The sequence below is a fragment of the Candoia aspera genome, chromosome 7 (genome assembly GCF_035149785.1).
Source record: "Candoia aspera isolate rCanAsp1 chromosome 7, rCanAsp1.hap2, whole genome shotgun sequence".
Lineage (NCBI taxonomy): Eukaryota > Metazoa > Chordata > Lepidosauria > Squamata > Boidae > Candoia > Candoia aspera.
Genome location: NC_086159.1, coordinates 33,182,751 through 33,202,268, shown reverse-complemented (window position 1 = coordinate 33,202,268; position 19,518 = coordinate 33,182,751). Strand labels below are relative to the sequence as shown.

General features: G+C 38.4%; 1 protein-coding gene across 1 annotated transcript in view; it reads left to right on the top strand.

The window, feature by feature from the left end:
- EMP1 (epithelial membrane protein 1) overlaps nt 1–15,527 on the top strand; it is a 41,467-nt gene extending 25,940 nt beyond the window's left edge. Inside the window, exons 2-5 of the mRNA XM_063308578.1 lie at nt 2,367–2,486; nt 12,203–12,308; nt 12,412–12,552; nt 13,614–15,527. Of these exons, the coding sequence (XP_063164648.1) occupies nt 2,409–2,486; nt 12,203–12,308; nt 12,412–12,552; nt 13,614–13,768 (480 nt within the window). The 5' untranslated portion in view covers nt 2,367–2,408 and the 3' untranslated portion in view covers nt 13,769–15,527. The remainder of the gene's footprint in view (nt 1–2,366; nt 2,487–12,202; nt 12,309–12,411; nt 12,553–13,613) is intronic.
- The last annotated feature ends 3,991 nt before the right edge of the window (nt 15,528–19,518 follow it).

The following is a 19,518-nucleotide window of genomic DNA, read 5'->3' as shown; positions in this document are numbered from 1 at the left end:
TCATGCAAAGAGGGCATGTTATGGACCCCATCCGTAAAGGAATTCTATCTGGCGGGGTCTCGGAAAAGTGCTTTCTCTGCAGTAGCTCCTGCCCTCTAGAATATCCTTCCCCCGGAGGTGAGACAGGTCCCCTTGCTCCTGGACTTCCATAAAAAATTAAAAATCTGGTTTTGCCAGCAGGCCTGGAGCGGGAAGAGGAATAGCCACTCCTGGGGATGGCTGGTGCCCTAGGACGATCCCGGAACGGCCCTTATACTCACAGGCTGATAGAGAACTTTTAGCCATCTAGATTTTATCATATTTTCATTTTTATTGTATTTTGTATTTATAATCATTTTGAATTTTAACTTGTTTTTATTGTAAACTGACCAGAGTCCCTCCTGCGCGGGTGGGGGAGATGGAAGGTGATAAAAATCTAATAACTAAATAAATAAATAAAATATTACAGCTACCTTGCATGGGCTGCTGGTTTGTTGTTGACTGCCTTTAAAGCCCTTGTAGGTTACCTGATATCTGTTTCACCCTGAGTCCTTCTGAAGACCAGGTGGAGAAGGCTGAGACTGCGTTCATGGAACTGGCCATCAGTTCTGTGGAACACTTTGCCTCATGAAGTCCAAATAATTTTTTCTTTAGGTACTTTCCATTGGTAAGGAAAGATACTTTTATTCTTGCAGGTTTTTGTCTTGCTGAATTGATTCTTTATCTGAATGATCTAATGCCATTCAGTCCCTAATTACATCAGTACCTATGCTTTATTAAATGCTCATTTTGGGCTTTTCATTATGGCAAACCCCAATATATATGTGTCAGTAGGACAAGATATGAGAGCCAGTTTGGTGTAGTGGTTTAAGGCACCAGGCTAGAAACCAGGTGGTATCTGTCTGATGGGCATTGCTTTGCTCAGAGCAAAACCATGGATCTATTTTATGTACAGAGATACAAAATTATATGAACTTCGGTAAGCAAGGAAATATTTAGATGAGACAAACAGAACTTTCAAATCATGTGCCGGACAACTCTCCACTATCAGAGGTGTGCAACCTTTTTCCTGGCAAGGCTGTCCTGGGCCTTTGAACAGTGTGCTTGGGGCTGCATTGCAAAAAATTGTGGGTGAAGCCAGGGCAAAACTTAACTTTAATTGGAATTACATTTAATTCATATTAAGTACAGATATATAACTATATGATAATTTGTAATGCATAACTCACTAGCCATGCAGCAAATAATGTTTCCCTTCCCTTCACTTTAACAGTTACAATTTGGTAAAACTTTTGAAGTCCTTAGGAACTATTCTCAGGACATCCAAAAGCCACATGTGACTTGTGCTTCAGATCATGAACCTCTGCCTAATATTAACCACCTAAAAGACCTTACATCATGCATAAACCAATATTTTTGCTTGCAAATTATTATTTGGTACTCTTCTGTGTCATAGACTACTGAACTTGCATATCTGGATTGGCAGGTCATTGTCTCTATGGGGTGGAATAGAGCTCTTAAAATCAGTAAGCTCTGAGGCAGCGTATACAAGAACATATTGCTTTCTCTAAAGACCCTGGATGTATAGCACTTGCTGGGAATAAAGGACTAGACCAGAAGAAAAACCCCATTCACTAAAGAGCTCAGAGGGAGACCTTGGGCCAGGAAATCTCTTGCTGAGCTTGCAGGATACTAGTGAAAATACAAGCAGGTGGAGGAGTCCCTCCCAGGATTCACCTGAGTTCCTTGGAGTACTGCTTGTGGTACTTTTTTTCTTGTGTATGCCTGTGCTACCTTGCTTAAAACTGACTAGGGCAATGTTTCTCAACCTCAACAACTTTAAGATGTGTGGACTTCAACTCCCAGCATGCTGGCTGGGAAATTCTGGGAGCTGAAGTCCACACATCTTAAAGTTGCTAAGGTTGGGAAACACTGGTTTAGAGGGAGCAGGGCAGAACAAAAGTTGGTGAATGCAAAGCCAAGAGGCAAAGTTTGAAAACTGGGTAAGGTCTGAAATTAGAACAAGGCCTGAATACCACAAGTATCAACTGTGCTGTAAAGGGGGGATGATGGGATTTAAACAAAAATAAATGTAATAAGTGTATACATTTTCTTAGACTTATTTATGTATTCAAGCTCCTTTTCCAAACACACATGATTTTTAGATACTTTAATGTCCAGAAAAAATTGTTTTGGTATTCAGAGTGCTTCACTAACATCTCAAAGTAATTAAACTGAACATTTGCTAGTATTTGCAGATCTACCTCACTGATCAGACTTTTTAGGATATGTCCTTCATTGCCTGCATGTATAGAATTAGTGTTGAACCATGTACTTACATTCAGTGCTTGTCCTTAGATTAACCTATATCTGTTTCTTCCCCAAAGACTTCTCTGCATTTGAGACCATTCCTGAAGTGAGGAGCCAAGATGCTGGTGCTACTGGCTGGAATTTTTGTGGTCCATATTGCCACTGTCATCATGCTCTTTGTCTCCACCATTTCTAACGTAAGTAGCAAAACCTTCCCAATGTTACTGTTCTGTAGTAGCAACAATAAGCTACTTATTGTTGCTACTGTTGGATCTCTTCCAACTTGGTGCAGACCCATGGTGAGAAATGCTTTTCCTTATTGTGTTTTGGGCCATCTGATAGTTGTAGTACCATGGTACAGACAGGATGAAAATATAAGGGTAGGTGATCTGGAATTTTCAATCCTGTTTCTATTTTTAAACTGGGGCAGGGGGAGAGATAAGGAGTTGAGCAGTTCTGAAAAAGAAAAGTGTGTGTCTTATTATTGGAGGCTTTGCACGTGCAGTTTACTTGTTACCTGGTTATAAAACAGCAAAAATCCTATCACTATAATCAGGGAGGGAAGAGGTGGTGTCCAGGGGCTATAGTATAAAAGAGCTAGGAACCTCATTGGGCCATATGCTCTAGGCTGCCAGTCCCTTCATTTTCAAACTGAGTTCAATACACTCTCCTAAATTCAGGATCATCTAGTAGTGTTGGACTTCAACATCCCCTTCCCTCCTGCCTACAAATTCTGGGCCGTGCAGAGTGATTTCGGACATCGCACTACACTATGGTTCATTTAGCTACATTTTATTAAATAAACAACAATTGGCTGGGTTTGCACAGCACTAAGCCTTTAACTATGGTGTGCAAACTGCAATGCCTGTGATCACACAAGGCATGTTAGGACAATACCAAACAAACCACATTATGGTTTGTGTTGTATGGACCAGATCAGAACTGACCATATCTGGAAAGTGCCAGACCTGGGGAGGACTGGTTATTACATTCTTGAGTCACAAATCCTTAAAAGCCAGTTCATCAACCATATATTTGTGCTGATCTACCTTCCAAAAACTAATGACCTCCAGAAAAAAAACAACAGCAAATGCTTCTAGTTTGTTTATATGGATTAAGGTTTCTAAATCTGGTTGCTGAAAATTACAACAGAAGTAACGCCCTAAGGCCCCGCGTATTCCCTGCTTATTAACTGAAACAAAGCAGCAATTCAAGACAGCTTGAAGGTGTGAAATGGAGATCTTCCCACTCTCTTTTCCTGATCCTGAAAACACCTGGACCCACCCCACTCAGAAACAAGTCGAGTGAGTGGAGTTAGGACATACTAGTTATAAGATGCTTTACTCTCCCACCTGCCAGACAGTCTGTTGTATAATTACAAGGTCTTTCCCAGCTTGTCTGCTTTTGGAATCATGAAACAGTCTCATGAGCAACTTGGCAAAGCCAAACCTGGTGGGGAGAGAGGGATATCATTTGGCAGGATTCTTGGTTTATATGACAGATCTAGCTTGGTTCCTTCCTGTCCATACTGAAACACCGTGTACGGTATCACTCTCAAGATAACAGGTTTCTGTGATTGAACAAGTGCAGATCAGCAGAGACAAGAGCACAATAATACTTAGGAACAAAGGTGTGTGTTTTACACGTTTGTGAATTGTCATTTTTAGAACTAATAATAAAATTGGTTGAATTAATACAAAGAAAACCAGTCTATTAAAAATGTTTTCTTAAATAGCTAGTTATATATATTTCATCAGCCATTCACAATCTGATGTTTTCCAGATGCGTTGAATGCTAAAATCATTAAAATGGGTTCTACCACAGCATGAGCATTAGCACCAACTGGCGTGTGCTTGTATCTGTCTTTCTCTGTTCAAAAATATACACAAAACTTCCTGTTTATGTGATATTCAAATATAAAGTGAAAACAGATTTAACTCTTCCTCTCAAAGCTTTAACTTTTATTTCACCCATTCCCTATCAAACTCTGACAGAGTAGCACCATTCATTGCAAATATTATTACAGAAATGACTTTTCTGCATTAAAAAAGCAGCAACAAAAACAACAGTATGGTCAATTGTTTAGATTAACTGGACTATTTTAGAACCTTCCATTTATGACTGATCAGTTCTGCTTGCACACACATATACTATTGATACTATACTGTATAGTGAATCTGGATAACCTATCTTTCATTTGACTGTCTCATATACCGGTTTCACGTGGCCTGTGTGATAATTAAAAACCAATATGATTAAGCTTGTACCTGCTGGCTAGATTCAGTACTTGATGTTATCTGATTAAATGTTTGCTGCATCCTGCACCAAGCAAGGTGTTAAACTAGATGACCTCTGAAGTGCCTTCCAACTCAGTAACTCTGTGATTCTATGACTGGGGATTACCTGTAGCTGAACAGGAAGCAAAGCTCAGGTGTGTAAGGCTATGTAAAGAGGGATAAGAAATCTTCTTGGAGGCTCTGGAGCATGAGATAAAGCAATACCTCATGGCAGGAAAAAAAAAATCTAACCATTTTGCGAGACCCCACAGGAAGCAATCTTCTCGAGTCTGTTCCTTCCACACTCCCAAAATGTTGAGCCTGAAGGCTTTGTTCCTACAGCATCAAATAAATCAATCAGGATCCTGAGGAGAAGGAAGCCTAGATGTCAGGACTGGATCATCTCACACATAGCTTTCTTCTATGCAGTATTTCTTCAAATGATTCAGTTACACCATTCCAGGAAATGGGGCACATAAGGCATTTTTAGTGTAAAAAAGATAGGCAAAACTTTTAGCATTTACTTATGCATTTAATAAGGTAAGCACTACCATGCCTCCCTCCCTCTTGCAAATTCTGAAAGGAATTTTTTCATTCCATGCAAAAGAGATAGACCCCCACCTCACCCCTTTGTTAGGAAGCAAAGAACTTCACAAAAGTAGGCTTGAGATAACCCACCCATTCAATTCCATACTACTCAATATTCTGGTCCTCATTGTATAAATTCCTCTGAACAAAATTTATATTCCTTTTAAGAGTTACTTGTTTAGTTGATTTGCTATTATAATTGACAAAAGGAAAGAGGTCCAAAGAAATGTCAAGAAATGCTATAATGTTATGGATATGCAATGGGCAATAAGGACCTGTTAATATATAATTTGGTCATAGGATAGCCTTTTCTAATGCTGTCTGGGAAGAATTGAAACTGTAGTCCCATGCATTCGGAAGGGCATCTCAGGTTGGGGAACAGTGGCACAAAATAGTTCTAGCTACAGTAATCTAGCAAAGCCTTTAATGCACAGGAAAAGTTGATTTTCTGGGGCTGAATGTGTTTCAAATTAACAGATTATTTCTCAGAAGCAATTACACCATGCATTGATTCTTCAGCCTCATACCCTATCTGGTTCAATTACTTAGCCTTTATTGATATGTTCTCAGATAATGTATAAGGGTACTTCAGCAACTAATTGCCCCTGAATATATATATTTTTTAAAGTCAGAATGTACCAAGCCACTAAATTTTCTGTGTGCCTTTGAGTTTTTCTCCTTTCTTTTTATTATCTTCTTCCCTTTTTTCCTTTTTTCCATGCCACTTACAAGCATATGCCAAATTTATAGTGAATTACAGGAAAGTTGGAGGAATTTGTTCTTTCAGTTCTGAGATGAACTGACCCAGACTGTGCCCCTTGGACTAATGTGCAGCACCAAAATTAGATCTCCACCATTTAGGAAACTTGCAAATATTCCAGCACAGTCCAGGTATGAAAAAGTATCAAAAGAATTTTAAAATGGGCATTTTGAAAGAATACATATATACATACATACGTACATACATACATACATACACACACAAACAATTTAGATATGAGTTCTCACTTAGATTTTTTTTTAAACACGGGAGTTGTTGTTTATTCGTTTAGTCGCTTCCGACTCTTCGTGACTTCATGGACCAGCCCACGCCAGAGCTTCCTGTCGGTCGTCAACACCCCCAGGTCCCCCAGGGACGAGTCCGTCACCTCTAGAATATCATCCATCCATCTTGCCCTTGGTCGGCCCCTCTTCCTTTTGCCTTCCACTCTCCCTAGCATCAGCATCTTCTCCAGGGTGTCCTGTCTTCTCATTATGTGGCCAAAGTATTTCAGTTTTGCCTTTAATATCATTCCCTCAAGTGAGCAGTCTGGCTTTATTTCCTGGAGGATGGACTGGTTGGATCTTCTTGCAGTCCAAGGCACTCTCAGAATTTTCCTCCAACACCACAGTTCAAAAGCATCAATCTTCCTTCTCTCAGCCTTCCTTATGGTCCAGCTCTCGCAGCCATATGTTACTACAGGGAACACCATTGCTTTAACTATGTGGGCCTTTGTTGTCAGTGTGATGTCTCTGCTCTTAACTATTTTATCAAGATTTGTCATTGCTCTTCTTCCAAGGATTAAGCGTCTTCTGATTTCCTGACTGCAGTCAGCATCTGCAGTAATCTTTGCACCTAGGAATACAAAGTCTTTCACTGCTTCTACATTTTCTCCCTCTATTTGCCAGTTATCAATCAAGAGTAGAATGGCATATATTAATGGACAGAAACATCCCAAAGTGACACTATAATGAATGGATCCACCCTAACTGAGTGCTGTATTTGCATCATATGTGTTGCCAACACATAGGGCCCAGCCATATGTTAGCATCTAGCTTATTTTCGCTTATCTCAAAAACAAAAGTAGGGTAGGATTTGGTTAGCACTTAGATTCAGTCCACTAAAAACAAAGTTCACACATGTGTACACATACGGACAGACAAAGACACACAAATCAGAAGGAGTCTAGTAGCACTTTTCAGTTTAGCACGTTTTATTTAAAAGGCATAAGCTTTTGCGAACTATAGCTCACTATTTGATGCTGCGGCTCATGAAAGCTTATGCCTTTAAATAAAAAGTGTTAGTCTGAAAAGTGCTCCCAGACTCCTCCTGACTTTTGGCTACCATAGACTAAAATGGCTGTTCTCCTACAACAGATATAAAAAATTAACTCGGCATGAGCTGGAGGCTTTTCCAATATTTATGATTGCCCTTGATGCCTGTGTGAATAGATTCTGAGGTCCAACATTTCTCCTAATAGAACAGGAATTGCCTTGTGGGCTATCTCTATCTATCTATCTATCTATCTATCTATCTATCTATCTATCTATCTATCTATCTATCTATCATCTTCATCTATCTGTCTCTCTTTCTTGTATTAAAAAACCTTCATGTGTAAGTTTATCTTATTTATTTATTTATTTATTATCTCACTTTTATTATTTTTATAAATAACGCAAGGTGGCGAACATACCTAATATTCCTTCCTCCTCCTATTTTCCCCACAACAACAACCCTGTGAGGTGGGTTGGACTGAGAGAGAGTGACTGGCCCAAGGTCACCCAGCCGGCTTTCATGCCTAAGGCAGGACTAGAACTCACAGACTCCTGGTTTCTAGCCCAGTACCTTAACCACTAGACCAAACTGGCTCTCAATCAAGTTGGTTGGTACTTCAAAAGAGCCAACCATTTAGACCTAAAAGTGAAGCAGCCTTGTCTAATCTGGTTGCCTCCTGATGTGCTGGAATTCATCTCCTCCAATCCAAAGTCCATGCAGCTGGTAACATGATCTGAAATCCAGTGAGAACCAGGTAGGGAAGACAAAATTAAGATGATTAAAGTTTTGCTAACATCAATTGCAAACAATAATCAAACAGGTTTTCCTTTACAAAAGATAAAAGAATTCTCAAATCATTATTATTGCTATTATGGACTACTATGAATATTTCAATAAAGTTAATGTAATGTTGATTTGATATTGTTGGAAACATTAGCTCTAAAGTACATAATTTCTGTTATGTTCCCTTAATTAGACCAATCTCAATAAGCTCACAATAAGTACAGCCCTCAGGAGATAAGCAAATAGGAGGGAACAGTTCCCCCCAACAATTTCTTTTATAATGGTTCAGTAGCATGGCTGAGCAGTTTATGTGGCTTTTTAGAAACTTCTGGTAAAAGATTCAAAATTCAAGATTCTTTCTACACCACTTCCTTTGGAAAAGAAAACAGTCTACTAAAAATCAGCTGAGGACTGATTTTCAATGACCCGCACCCAATGCTGCATGAATAAGTGTACTTATTAGGAAAGCAGACTCATTGGATTTCACAGCATTCACTCTGGACTGCTAGCTGATGAACACTAGAAGTGAACTGAGCAGGAAGGCAGTGGAATGTGTTACTCAGGGTTGCTTTGGCTACACTTAAATTTACATATCAACTGGCTCCTTTGCTTTAGTTTATGATGACATCTGCTGGATGCTTCTATCTGAAGCAGCCTAATCATTTTATACACACTCATACACACACACACACACACACACACCCATCGCCCACAAGCCAACATATCATTGAACAAAAACAGGAAAGATACTCAGAAGCCAAAAAACTCAGGAAACCACAATGAGTTCTTTGTTTTCTCAGCGCTCTGTTGTTCCAGTATTTGGCATCCATCCCGCCTCCTCAGAAATCCATGAGAATAGAATTTTGCAGAGAGAGTTTTAGGAATATCTTTGTCATATCCATTCCAGCTTCCCATGATTCTCATTTGAATATGGAAGATAGGAAATGTGCAGCTAGATTTCCCTCCAGGGATTTCCTCCAAATATTTTATGAAGTAAGTAGCCAGAGCAAAAATGCCCTGTTCTTTACTCTGCCACTCCACCAGCAGAAAGTCTGCCCCCCTAGACGCCATCATTGCTGCAGACCAAATGGGCCCCTATTAGCTATGTGAGGGACCCTTATCACTTGTAGCACTCAGCCTAATTACTTTTTGTGTATGAATAATGAATAGGACTTTTTTTAAAGCTCAGGAATACTCAGTTACAGTCATCTGGGTAGGTTTTATAAGGAATAAAACCCAAGGAGCCGTTTTCATGTTGTAAGTTACAAGGATTCACTGCCACCCCCCTGCACCCTTTCATAATGTAATACTAAGGTACAGAGACTAGTCTCTGAAAAATTGATATCCGTCTAACCCATTAGCATTTATTTTTAAAGTTGCATTATGTTTATTTGAACATACTCAAAATAGGACTAGGATATATGTAGGGGGCGGGTTATTTGTACTTTTCTTATTTTTTTAAATATAAGCTGCCCACAGTCACTGAGAGTGGGCAGCCTCTAAACTTTATCAGGAAATTATATAAAGAAATAAAGAAACAACTGAATTTTCATTTATTTCAATGGGCGGCCTCTAAATAAATCCGCTCTAAATGAGTCTGTATTCTACTCACTATAACCTAGAAGCATAGAAATATAGCTCTAGCCTAGGGGACAGTCAATATATAATGAGATGGTAGCTAACATATCAAATTACACTAAAAACTTTTTTAAATGATACAAATACATCAAAAAGTAAATAACTCTGACCATGCTTAGATCACAGGGAAAATCAAATAGAAGGACTATTTGTGACATCAGAAATGTTACCCTTTCTACCATATTCTCCAGGTATCTAGCATCTAATAATTCCTACAGGTTACTTGTTAATAAATTATTTGCATTTTTAAAAATCTGGGCATGTGGTTGTCTCAAAAAGGCAGGAGAGATCCTTCATGTAGTAGCCAGTCCAGCTTCTGGTATTAAGGCAACTGCAATGGGAATGGGGCATCCATGGTGGGGGAGGGTGTCAAACAAGGAGGGGGCAAAGTTTCATGTGGTTGCAGCTACTATTTTTGTGGTTTTGACCCTCTCCCCTGTGGATGCCCATGAATGGGAATGTCTAAGCCTTCTTTATGATTTATAAATATATTGTGGTATAAATGGAGTAAATGCAGCAAGCATTAAGATATATTATTGCAAGTGATGATAAGACAAACTTCTTTATTTAATACAGTGGCAGTAACTAGAGTTTTCTGGATTGACCATCTTTTATGTCACTCACTTCATGGCTGCCCTAAATTTACTCTTCTAAATCTCAATGAACACCTTAATTATTAGATTCTGGCTCTTCAGTAAAAAGTCAAGGAGCCATCACAGAAGGTCTGCTTAAGCATAAAATCTAGTGAAACCTAAACCTGAAAATCTCTGTTTTCTTTTTTAAAAAAAGATAATCCTACCTTTCTGAGTTTTTAAGGAAGAAGATCCAAAATCTGTGAACAGAAGGCCCAGGAATATGGAACAGATGGGCTAGTTCTACTGAAGTAAACTGTAGACAGGAATCATACTTAGTGGTAGAGCAGTAGTTTTCATACAGTGGGACATCACTTTGGTCCCAAGAATCTCTAATTAAAAAGGGTCAGATACAATGCAAAAGGCCTCTGCTTCAAGCCATTGAGAGCTATTGTCAGAACAGGAAATTCTAAGCTTGATGATGAAATAGTTCAAGGCAGTTCCTTATGACAAAAGCCATCAGTTGGAGTGACCATCACCATGTCATACAGTTTTCAAAGGAATGTGTGTGTGATTGTATTTAGGTGTTGAACATCAAAGCTAATTCATTTTGGTTGCCTAGGACAGAATGGTAAATACCTCTTCCTATCACAAGCTGAGAAGCCCAAAACTGAGAGATAAATGTGATAATAGCCATCACTTTAGGTGTTTCAAGAGAGGAGTAGAGGCATGGCTATTGGTGGCTAGTGGCCTCAGTGGCTGTAAACTGTCTCCAGAATCAAAGGCAGCATACTGTACCTTAGACACTAGCCTCTGGGAAGCAACAGTGTAAAAAGCTATCTCATAAATTTCCCAGATGGAGCAGACATGACACTATATGTGTCAGATTCCCCTGATCAAAGGTTTCACAGAAACCCTTATCGGAGCATCTACCATCATTTCCTTCTTCAAGGAATGGAATCCGTGTTGCCAGATGGGAGGGGGTGTGAAGTTGGAGTATGAAGTGGTTTATTATGGCTATGGAGGACATCAAGGACACGGGGTTGAGATATGCCAGGAATACCATCTGGATGGGAGGGGGGGTGACATGGTTTCATGGGAAAGGGGACTAACTAAGAGAATGTAGTTTTTAAGTTAGGTTTGAGCAGGAAATCTTTGTTCGTAGCTTGCCTTCTGTACCGTTCATTACGCTTCATTAAAACAGTTAAAGGAATCCCAGCCTCCTGACTGTGATTGTGTGAATGCTTGAATGATCAGGTGCTGACAATATGACACAATGCTGCAGTAAATAACTCTTTGGTTTAATCCAGTTGGCACTTAGGTTCCAATATTCTCTTTTTTATGCCCACTGAGTTTCTTTCCCCCTGTTCCTGTATCTTAGATCGTGACTGGTTCCAAACATTCCCAAATTTGCTAGTACAACAACAACAGCAACAACTATCTCAATACCATTTTGCAGGTAGCTTGAATTAACAAGATTTAAAAAAAATATTTTATCAATGGTTATTTCACTTGTTGTCTATTGGAAATCAACCCCCTTCTCCTTCCCTTCCCCAGGAATAAGGAAAACTCAAAATGGATTTTCTAGATGAGCATCAAATTGGGAATACTGTTAATTACAGTATTTCCTGAGCAACAACAACAACAATTTTCATGAATATCTCATTTTTTTTCTGTTTACATTATTCATTCTACTATACCTCTCTATTAAAGTTACTAAATCAATATTAAATTTCACATTCAGTAATTGCCTTGTATTTTGGCAAACTGCTTTTTCTCAGTTTATATTATCTTAAGCACATCACAATTTGAAATTATAATATGTGTATTCATATTGCTGAAAAAGCACCCTAATATCAGATATATGTCAATATAATCCAGAATTTATTTTGGTAAACCTAGTAATTATTGATGGCACTTTGCAAAAGGTCAGCTGAACTGGCTTCCAGTTTTAGCTTGATAAGTCAGTTTTCTTGAAGGGAGGTAATCTAACAATGAAGGTGGCTTCTGCTTTATTTTAGGTCTGGATGGTAACCTCCATTTCTGACAAAACAAACTCCTCAGGGCTCTGGAAGCAATGTTCAGAAAACACTTGCCAGGACCTTGTTGTTAATGATGATGACTTGGGTAAGAGATTATTTATTTTCATCTATACTTATTGCATTAATAGTACCTTGCTGTCCATTGGACTCATGCTTTCCTTTGTCCCATTCTTCCCATGTGTCTTTAGCTGCCCTCAAGGCTGTGCAGGCCTTCATAATCCTGGCCATCATCTTCTCCTTCATCTCTTTGGTCATGTTTGTGGTACAGCTCTTCACCATGGAGAAGGGAAAACGCTTCTACATCACTGGAGCTATTATGCTGATTTGCTGTAAGGAAAGCAATTGTCTATAGTAGCAAACTGGAAATTAGTCCAAAATACGAGGGAAGGATGGTATATAGTTATGATTGTATTGTATGTAAATATCTAGTACTTCACACTTTTATTGGATCCAAGAAGCACATAGTTCATTGCTTAAACAATATATACTGTATTAGAGAGTCTAAGGAAACAGAAAACCTAAGTCTAAACATTGGACTTCCTGGATAGCTGTTAAAGAAGGTACCAGAAAAATACTATGGGGAGGGTATTTTATAATTGTGAAGGCTACTGATGAAAAGGACCTTTCATCATGGCTACCTTCTATTCTTTTTTCACTGGGGGGAACTTGGAGAAGGGCCTCCAGTGTTAAAAATGAACAAAATGTTCAGTACATGTGAAAGAGATACTACCTTCTGTGACACTGTACAGAAGCAGTTACATTACTGCTGGAATTAGGGGCCTATTCCAGAGAGAAAAGTATGTTTATTCCAAGGTATTCAAGTAGACTTACCTATACATAAGAGGCTAGAAAAACTCTAAATGAGACTGAAGCAATCTTGTTGTAGACCAGCTTAAGACTACAAATAGCATGCAAGCATTGGAATTTTTGAGAACTCTTTCTCAGGCAGGGTGACAGGGAAGGAAAAAAAGGACAGAAAAATGTATAAGGGAAAATAATGTGATTAGCTTTCAGGATATCTGTTATGACTTTATATGGAATGACTGCAGACATGCAACTGGGCCCTATCAGCAGTAGTGTTAGGTTTTGAATTTGAAAAAAATAAATCCATCTGATAACTTAATCAGAAATCAAATCAGAATAGCCCTGTGCAGTTTGAGCTATTTTGTTATTGAAAGCGATATTTTGCTTCAAAGCAAAATATACTTTTTTTTATAATAAAGCAGTTGGATTTTTTTTTCAATATTCAAATTAAGGAAGTCAATCCTTTTCTTTCCACCTCTTTTCACTATGAAATCTACAGTTGTTTGGATGAGCTAAAAAATTAAAGTGTCTTCCCAATTTTATTTTATTTTATTATTTATTTGTTTGGTTGTTTTTGTCTTCACAGGGCTGTTTATTTTGATTGCTGCCTCGATCTATACTGCCCGATTTCCTCAGTATTACAAAGAAAGTCACCATGGATATTCTTTTATACTTGCCTGGATCTGCTTTTGCTTTAGCTTCATTATTGGGATCCTGTATCTTGTACTCAGGAAGAAATGAGAGTTGTCAGGGTAAAATTGAGAGGGAAGATTACAAATAGGGGGACTGGTGGGAGGGTTGTGAACTCACTTTGCTATGAGAACTGTTTGCCAAATGTAATGAATACACTACTCACCCAACATGCCTAATCACAGAAAAAATCCTCTAGAGAGAGTTGCTATAGACTCTCTCCTGTCATGAATCTAAGACCATGAAGATGGTTGAAGAACCTTCAGAGTAGCAGAGGTGATATCTCTCAGACTCCATTCAAAGGCCTCAGTGTTCTTCACTGACTGCAGAAAAGGCAGAAATAATGTAAGTTGTTCAACTTCCTCCTTGATCCTTCAGCAGCAAGACACATCACACATGATCACAACCACCCATTTCTAGTCATCCAAGAAGGTGTCAGCCTCCCCTCTAAATTAAACAGTGTTAGAGCTGACCATACTATAAAGTAAAATGAGGCACTTGCCTCAGTCATCTGATGCTGAAGGGTAGCAATGAAGTACTGGATGACAGAACTGTAGTTACTTCTCAAACTAACCTGCATCTCCTAAGCTATCTCACTGTTCCATAACCAGTTCCATTTATCACTGTGCCTATTTTCCAAATGTGGAATGGGAGATATGTTATTTCATTGTTCATCTCAGATTTTAAAAAATCTTTGGAATTAAAAGATATGAAATGTGAAAAATCAAGCTGTTTGAAGATTATCTTTAAAATTAATGTTTTAAAATATTTCATTTCCAATCTTTATTTGACATGTAAAGAAATAGTGCTGCTGCTGCTGAAGAAGACAAAGGGGCAATAGCCATTGGGGAATGAAAAGAGAGGTGAATGGTAAAGGAAGATGGGATAGGGTGGGGAAGGCAAGCAATAATCATAATTATATAGCATGTCATTAAGATGTGCAACTTTCTATCAGAATGTGATATATCCATTTGACAAAACCACATTACGAAGACAGAACTGTTGGGTCCGTAATGTCTGTGTTCTACAAGTGTCAGTCCTTGAGGCATTCAACTCTGGCGCATGGGATTTCATCTCCCAGCATTAAATTAGATAAAACTATCAACATTTTCTCACTTTATTGAATAGACTGGGGAGGACATTGTTAAACTAGGGCTTTCCGTATTGGAACTTGCATTTAAACTATAATATATAATGTTGGTATATGTATGTTGAGGGCAGACCTTAATATTGCATTGGACAAGAAAGAAATTATTTGTAGTATAAAACAGGGTTCCTTAGTCAGGATTCTGTTTTGCTAGATGATTATAGAAACAAGCCTTCTGTTTTTTCTGCCCATCTTAACTTTCCCCCTCTGCTTTTATTGCATATAATGTGTCTCCCAAGGGATAAGAAAAAGCCCAGCTAATTAAATTTTGCAAATAGTGGGCCAAGCAGAAAATTGCCATATGAAAGTGGAAATAATTCTTATTTCATCATAGTTACAGTTGCCTTCCTGCTATATAGATCAGTTAAAAATAATGAATGGAAACTATGCTTGGGAAGTTGCTAATACTCTCTCTGCTTTATTGTACCTGAGTGATATGAAAAGTAAGGAAGAGGGGACAAATTCAGGGTTGCAAGTTTAGTATAAACAGTATTCTCTTTCTTGCTTTCTTCATTATACTGTTTTTACATGTATTTGCTAGATTATGTTCTGTCATACTTGCCATTTCTCAACATTTATTGTATGTGCAGTCATTGTAAATATTTTGATACAAGTGTCCCTAGAAGTAGGGATATATAAAATAAAGTAAAAAAAAAATCAATTTCTCAGACATGTGAGTCTTATTGATTTTCCAGTAGCATGTATCAATAGTACTTCTTCCCCTCAAGTTAAAATGAAGACAATCTAGTGTTTTTGGGGCAACCAACTTGGCAGAATGCAACTCCTTCATGATGTCCAGAAGCTCAGGTAGAGTTGCTGCTATGCAGCTAAGGTGGTGATACACAGGTTATTTCTGGAACCCAGCTTTAAGTAAAGGCATTCACATTCAACTACTTATGGAACAGGGTGGCTGGCACCAGCTGAGATCTCACAAAGGATCATTGCCACCCCCACCCCCCATTTCTCGTGAGCAGATCTTGGATAGGGAACACCATCATGTTTCCAGACAGGTTTTAGTGATAACATGGTCAGCTCTTGCCTCCTGTATCATGGAGGAGTGAGATTTTATTGCATCCAGATGAAACACAACTGAGGACAAGGTCTCCAACAAAGAATCTAAGTTGTGCTGAACCAATGCAAAAATCTTGACTTTCTTTCCCCCCACTCCCTGCAGACACCCCTGTATTTGTCTGATCTACGCCCTAACTTTACCCTTACGTGAGCTAATAGACTCTTACATTCTGTGAGAGTTGCTCCAATACAACTTGGATTTCTACACAGCACTCTGAATATCTTAACCTTTATTGACCTACTTGAATCAAACTTTATTTTAAAATTCCTTGTGATCGGGTCAGTCTGCAGGGTGTCTGCAAGGAGTGGGGGAAAGGAAAGTCAAGCCGACTGGAGCATTCTAAGTTCCACCTGGTTTTTTTTATGCCTGTTGCACATGTGATGCACTTAAAAAAAAAGGTGGAGCTTTGATCACGTGATCTCAGCTGCCTTTTTAGCCATACCCTGAAGACACTTCTGGACAAATAGAAGGATTTAATAATTTATGGATTTGAGGAAAAGGTAGGAACATACACAAAAGACACCATTAACAAGAAGCCAGAGCAACAGAATGGTCTCTCTTCTCTTTCCCTCAGAAAAAGGCATGAGCAGTAAAGCAAGCAAATCATTTGTAGATAGTGGGGAAAAAAAACCTATGTTCAAAGAGCAGAAAAGCAGAGGGACACTCTACTCCCAAACAGTTTTAACACGGAGAATCTGTGGAGGTGATAAAGCTCACTGACTAATCATGCCAATGTCAGACCATCATATCACTCCATGCCACTCCCTGGCATTCTAAATAAGAGGGAAGCAGCAAAAACAAATATTCTGTAAGAACCTGGAAGCAGGAGAAAAGTGCTTTGTGGCCACTAGTTTTCATTCATTTCACTGAAGCCAGTCCAATAGTGGGATGATTCAATCAAATCTTCATCAAACTAAACCACTCCCTTTTGCATTTTTACAAAGCAATACTATTCTCTTAATTTACTGTATTAATTCGCAACCACAGCAGCCAACTTCTCTGTACATGGTAGATACTCACTCAAATGTGTATTGTGCGATATTGGAAACTGCAGGTTTCTAGGCCACATGAATATGGGGACAAAATGAAAATGCACCTTGCCTAGATGCTAAAAGCACTGAAAGCAGGGAACAAATCTGCTGAAATCAATTTGATATATTTAAGGTGAATAAAAAAATGTCTTTAGTCCCCTTAGAGATGTGTAAAACTATTTTCCATTGGCTGGATATAATTCCTATTAGTTAGAAATCTAAGACTTGTTATTCTGCCACGCAGTGGATTTGCTGTGGAAGAGCATGACGCTTCAGTGCTATGTAAGGAGGAACAAATCTGTGAATGTAGTTCTTGTTACCTTACCATAGGTTCTGTTCAGTCTCCCTGTTTATTGGCGGGGAGGGCACTCTGCAGAATTATTGATAACCTATTTTCCAAAGCACTTCTAAAGCAAGATTTTATGTGTGTGCTTTTCCTTGTCTGCATACCTTTCACACGCAACCGATAATAGGCAAATGCATTTTTGTACCTACTTCTTTATTATTCACTTTTTTTATTAGTATCTCCTCCTAATATGTGCATGTTTGTGGGTTTTGGAATTGCAAACCATAACATACAATTTTGAAATTTTGGGGTGCATATAAATTCTAATCCTACTCTATCTTCCAGGCAGATGTGGAATTAATATAGTCATTTAAAAATTTTAATGGACCAGGTCAAATCTCAATACACATTAGCACATATACAATTGCATCATGAGGTAATGTAAAATGTGTCTTAGTTCTAGGTCTGGTATCTAGTACATACTTATTAGGTGCAAATGTTATAAAATAAGTATTGTGATTGCTTGTATGTGACTAACAGTAGCCAATAAGCTACTGTTCTCATGATGCCTTTAACCTACAGTCCATTCAGTTAAATGCCTGGTAATTCATCACAGAAAGAAAGGGAGAAAAACTTGTGTGTGTATATGTGAATACCTGAACATGTTACAAGAAGCTCTAGAGGACAGGATCTGTTGACAGAATATTAAAATTAAAATATTAAAATTAAAAATAGTTAATATTAAGTATTTTAATATTAAAATATTAAATATTCTAATTTGGTTTGAAAGTAAAAAACCAGAGAGCTGAGGGCTATGCTATATACTATGGGAAAGGTAAGTGAGATGGCTGTAATAGGATGTCAGCCTTCCCAGGCAGACCAGACAGGAAACACGACCAGGTGAGCTAATACTACTTTATTGTAAGGCTACATTAACAGCATCTTGCAAGTCTGAAAGTACAAATCTCCCACCATCTCTTCTACAGTCTGAGAAGTTAGGGGGTACCTTCTGAGTCTCTTTCTCTGCCCATTATGCAGCTGTGGGCTATGCCCTGTCTTATCTGATTGTTCCCTAGGCAGCATCTCTTTCCCCCATCTCCCAAAGTCTTTCCCACATACCACTGCATAGGAAAAAAATACCTTGTCTTCAAATTTCAGTTTATGTTTAAAATTTCAGTAATTTGTTTAAAAAAGGAGGGGGTATATAATTCCTTCCTTTGAGCATTTCCTGGCTGCTATACCATGCAAAGTATTTCCGGGACATAAATAGAAACTCTCACAAAATTCATTTATGATATAGTATCTCTGAGGGGAAGACAACTATTGAGCAGTGAGGCAGCTCTTCTGCTGTGACATGCAGCAGTAGCAAATAAAACAAACAAACCAGTTTAACAAGAAAGAAGCTATTGCTGCTTCTAGAAGAAGTAGCCCAATCAATAGTGAATTTTGCAGTGTCCCCCCTGCATTGTCGAAATGATGTCCTTTCTGACATAGTAGTTATGATAACCCAACTGTCTTCTAGCAAGTCCCATCATAGGTTTTGGTCTGCAAAACTTCCCATATACTACTCATAATGAGATTTATAGTCCAAAATGGCCTGGAATATACCTTTCACACTTTGAGGAAGGTTGGATTTTAAATTATTATCTCCAGGAGGATGTTTGATGAAGTACAAAAAGTACACAGTTGAGGTATCAATGATCTTTGAGACCCAAAGGAAATACAGTGACTTCAGGTAATTTAAGTGAAATATCCAGTAGAACTGGATTTAATTTTTGGACTAAGACCTGAAAGACAGACAGATATGGAAAACAGCTATTTAAACTTTAGTCCAATTTAGGACATTATTGTTTTAGCAGGCAACAGGGAGACATTAGGCTAGATAATCATGATGATATAATGAAATCCAGTGCCACACTGTAGACTTTTATACAAGGAAAAACAAATAGAAGAATTCAGTCAGCATTTTACTCCAGGTATGAACTAGCCATTTGGTAGAAAATACTATTTCTTTTGGATCAAACTCATTTATTGCTACTACATGGAACTCCCTCTCCATTAAAAAAATAGAAGATTACAGTAGCTATATTGGTAATATTAAGGGGAACTAGTGCCTGGCCTCAGGTACTCCTAGCTCCACCCCCAAGTTCTTCTTCCCTGTCCCCACCCCCTTCCTAGTCAATATTGCCTTTTCTGGGCAAACTTCCTATCTTCAGTACCTTACTGCTCAATATGCTAAAACATATAATTGTTTTTTCCTCAGCC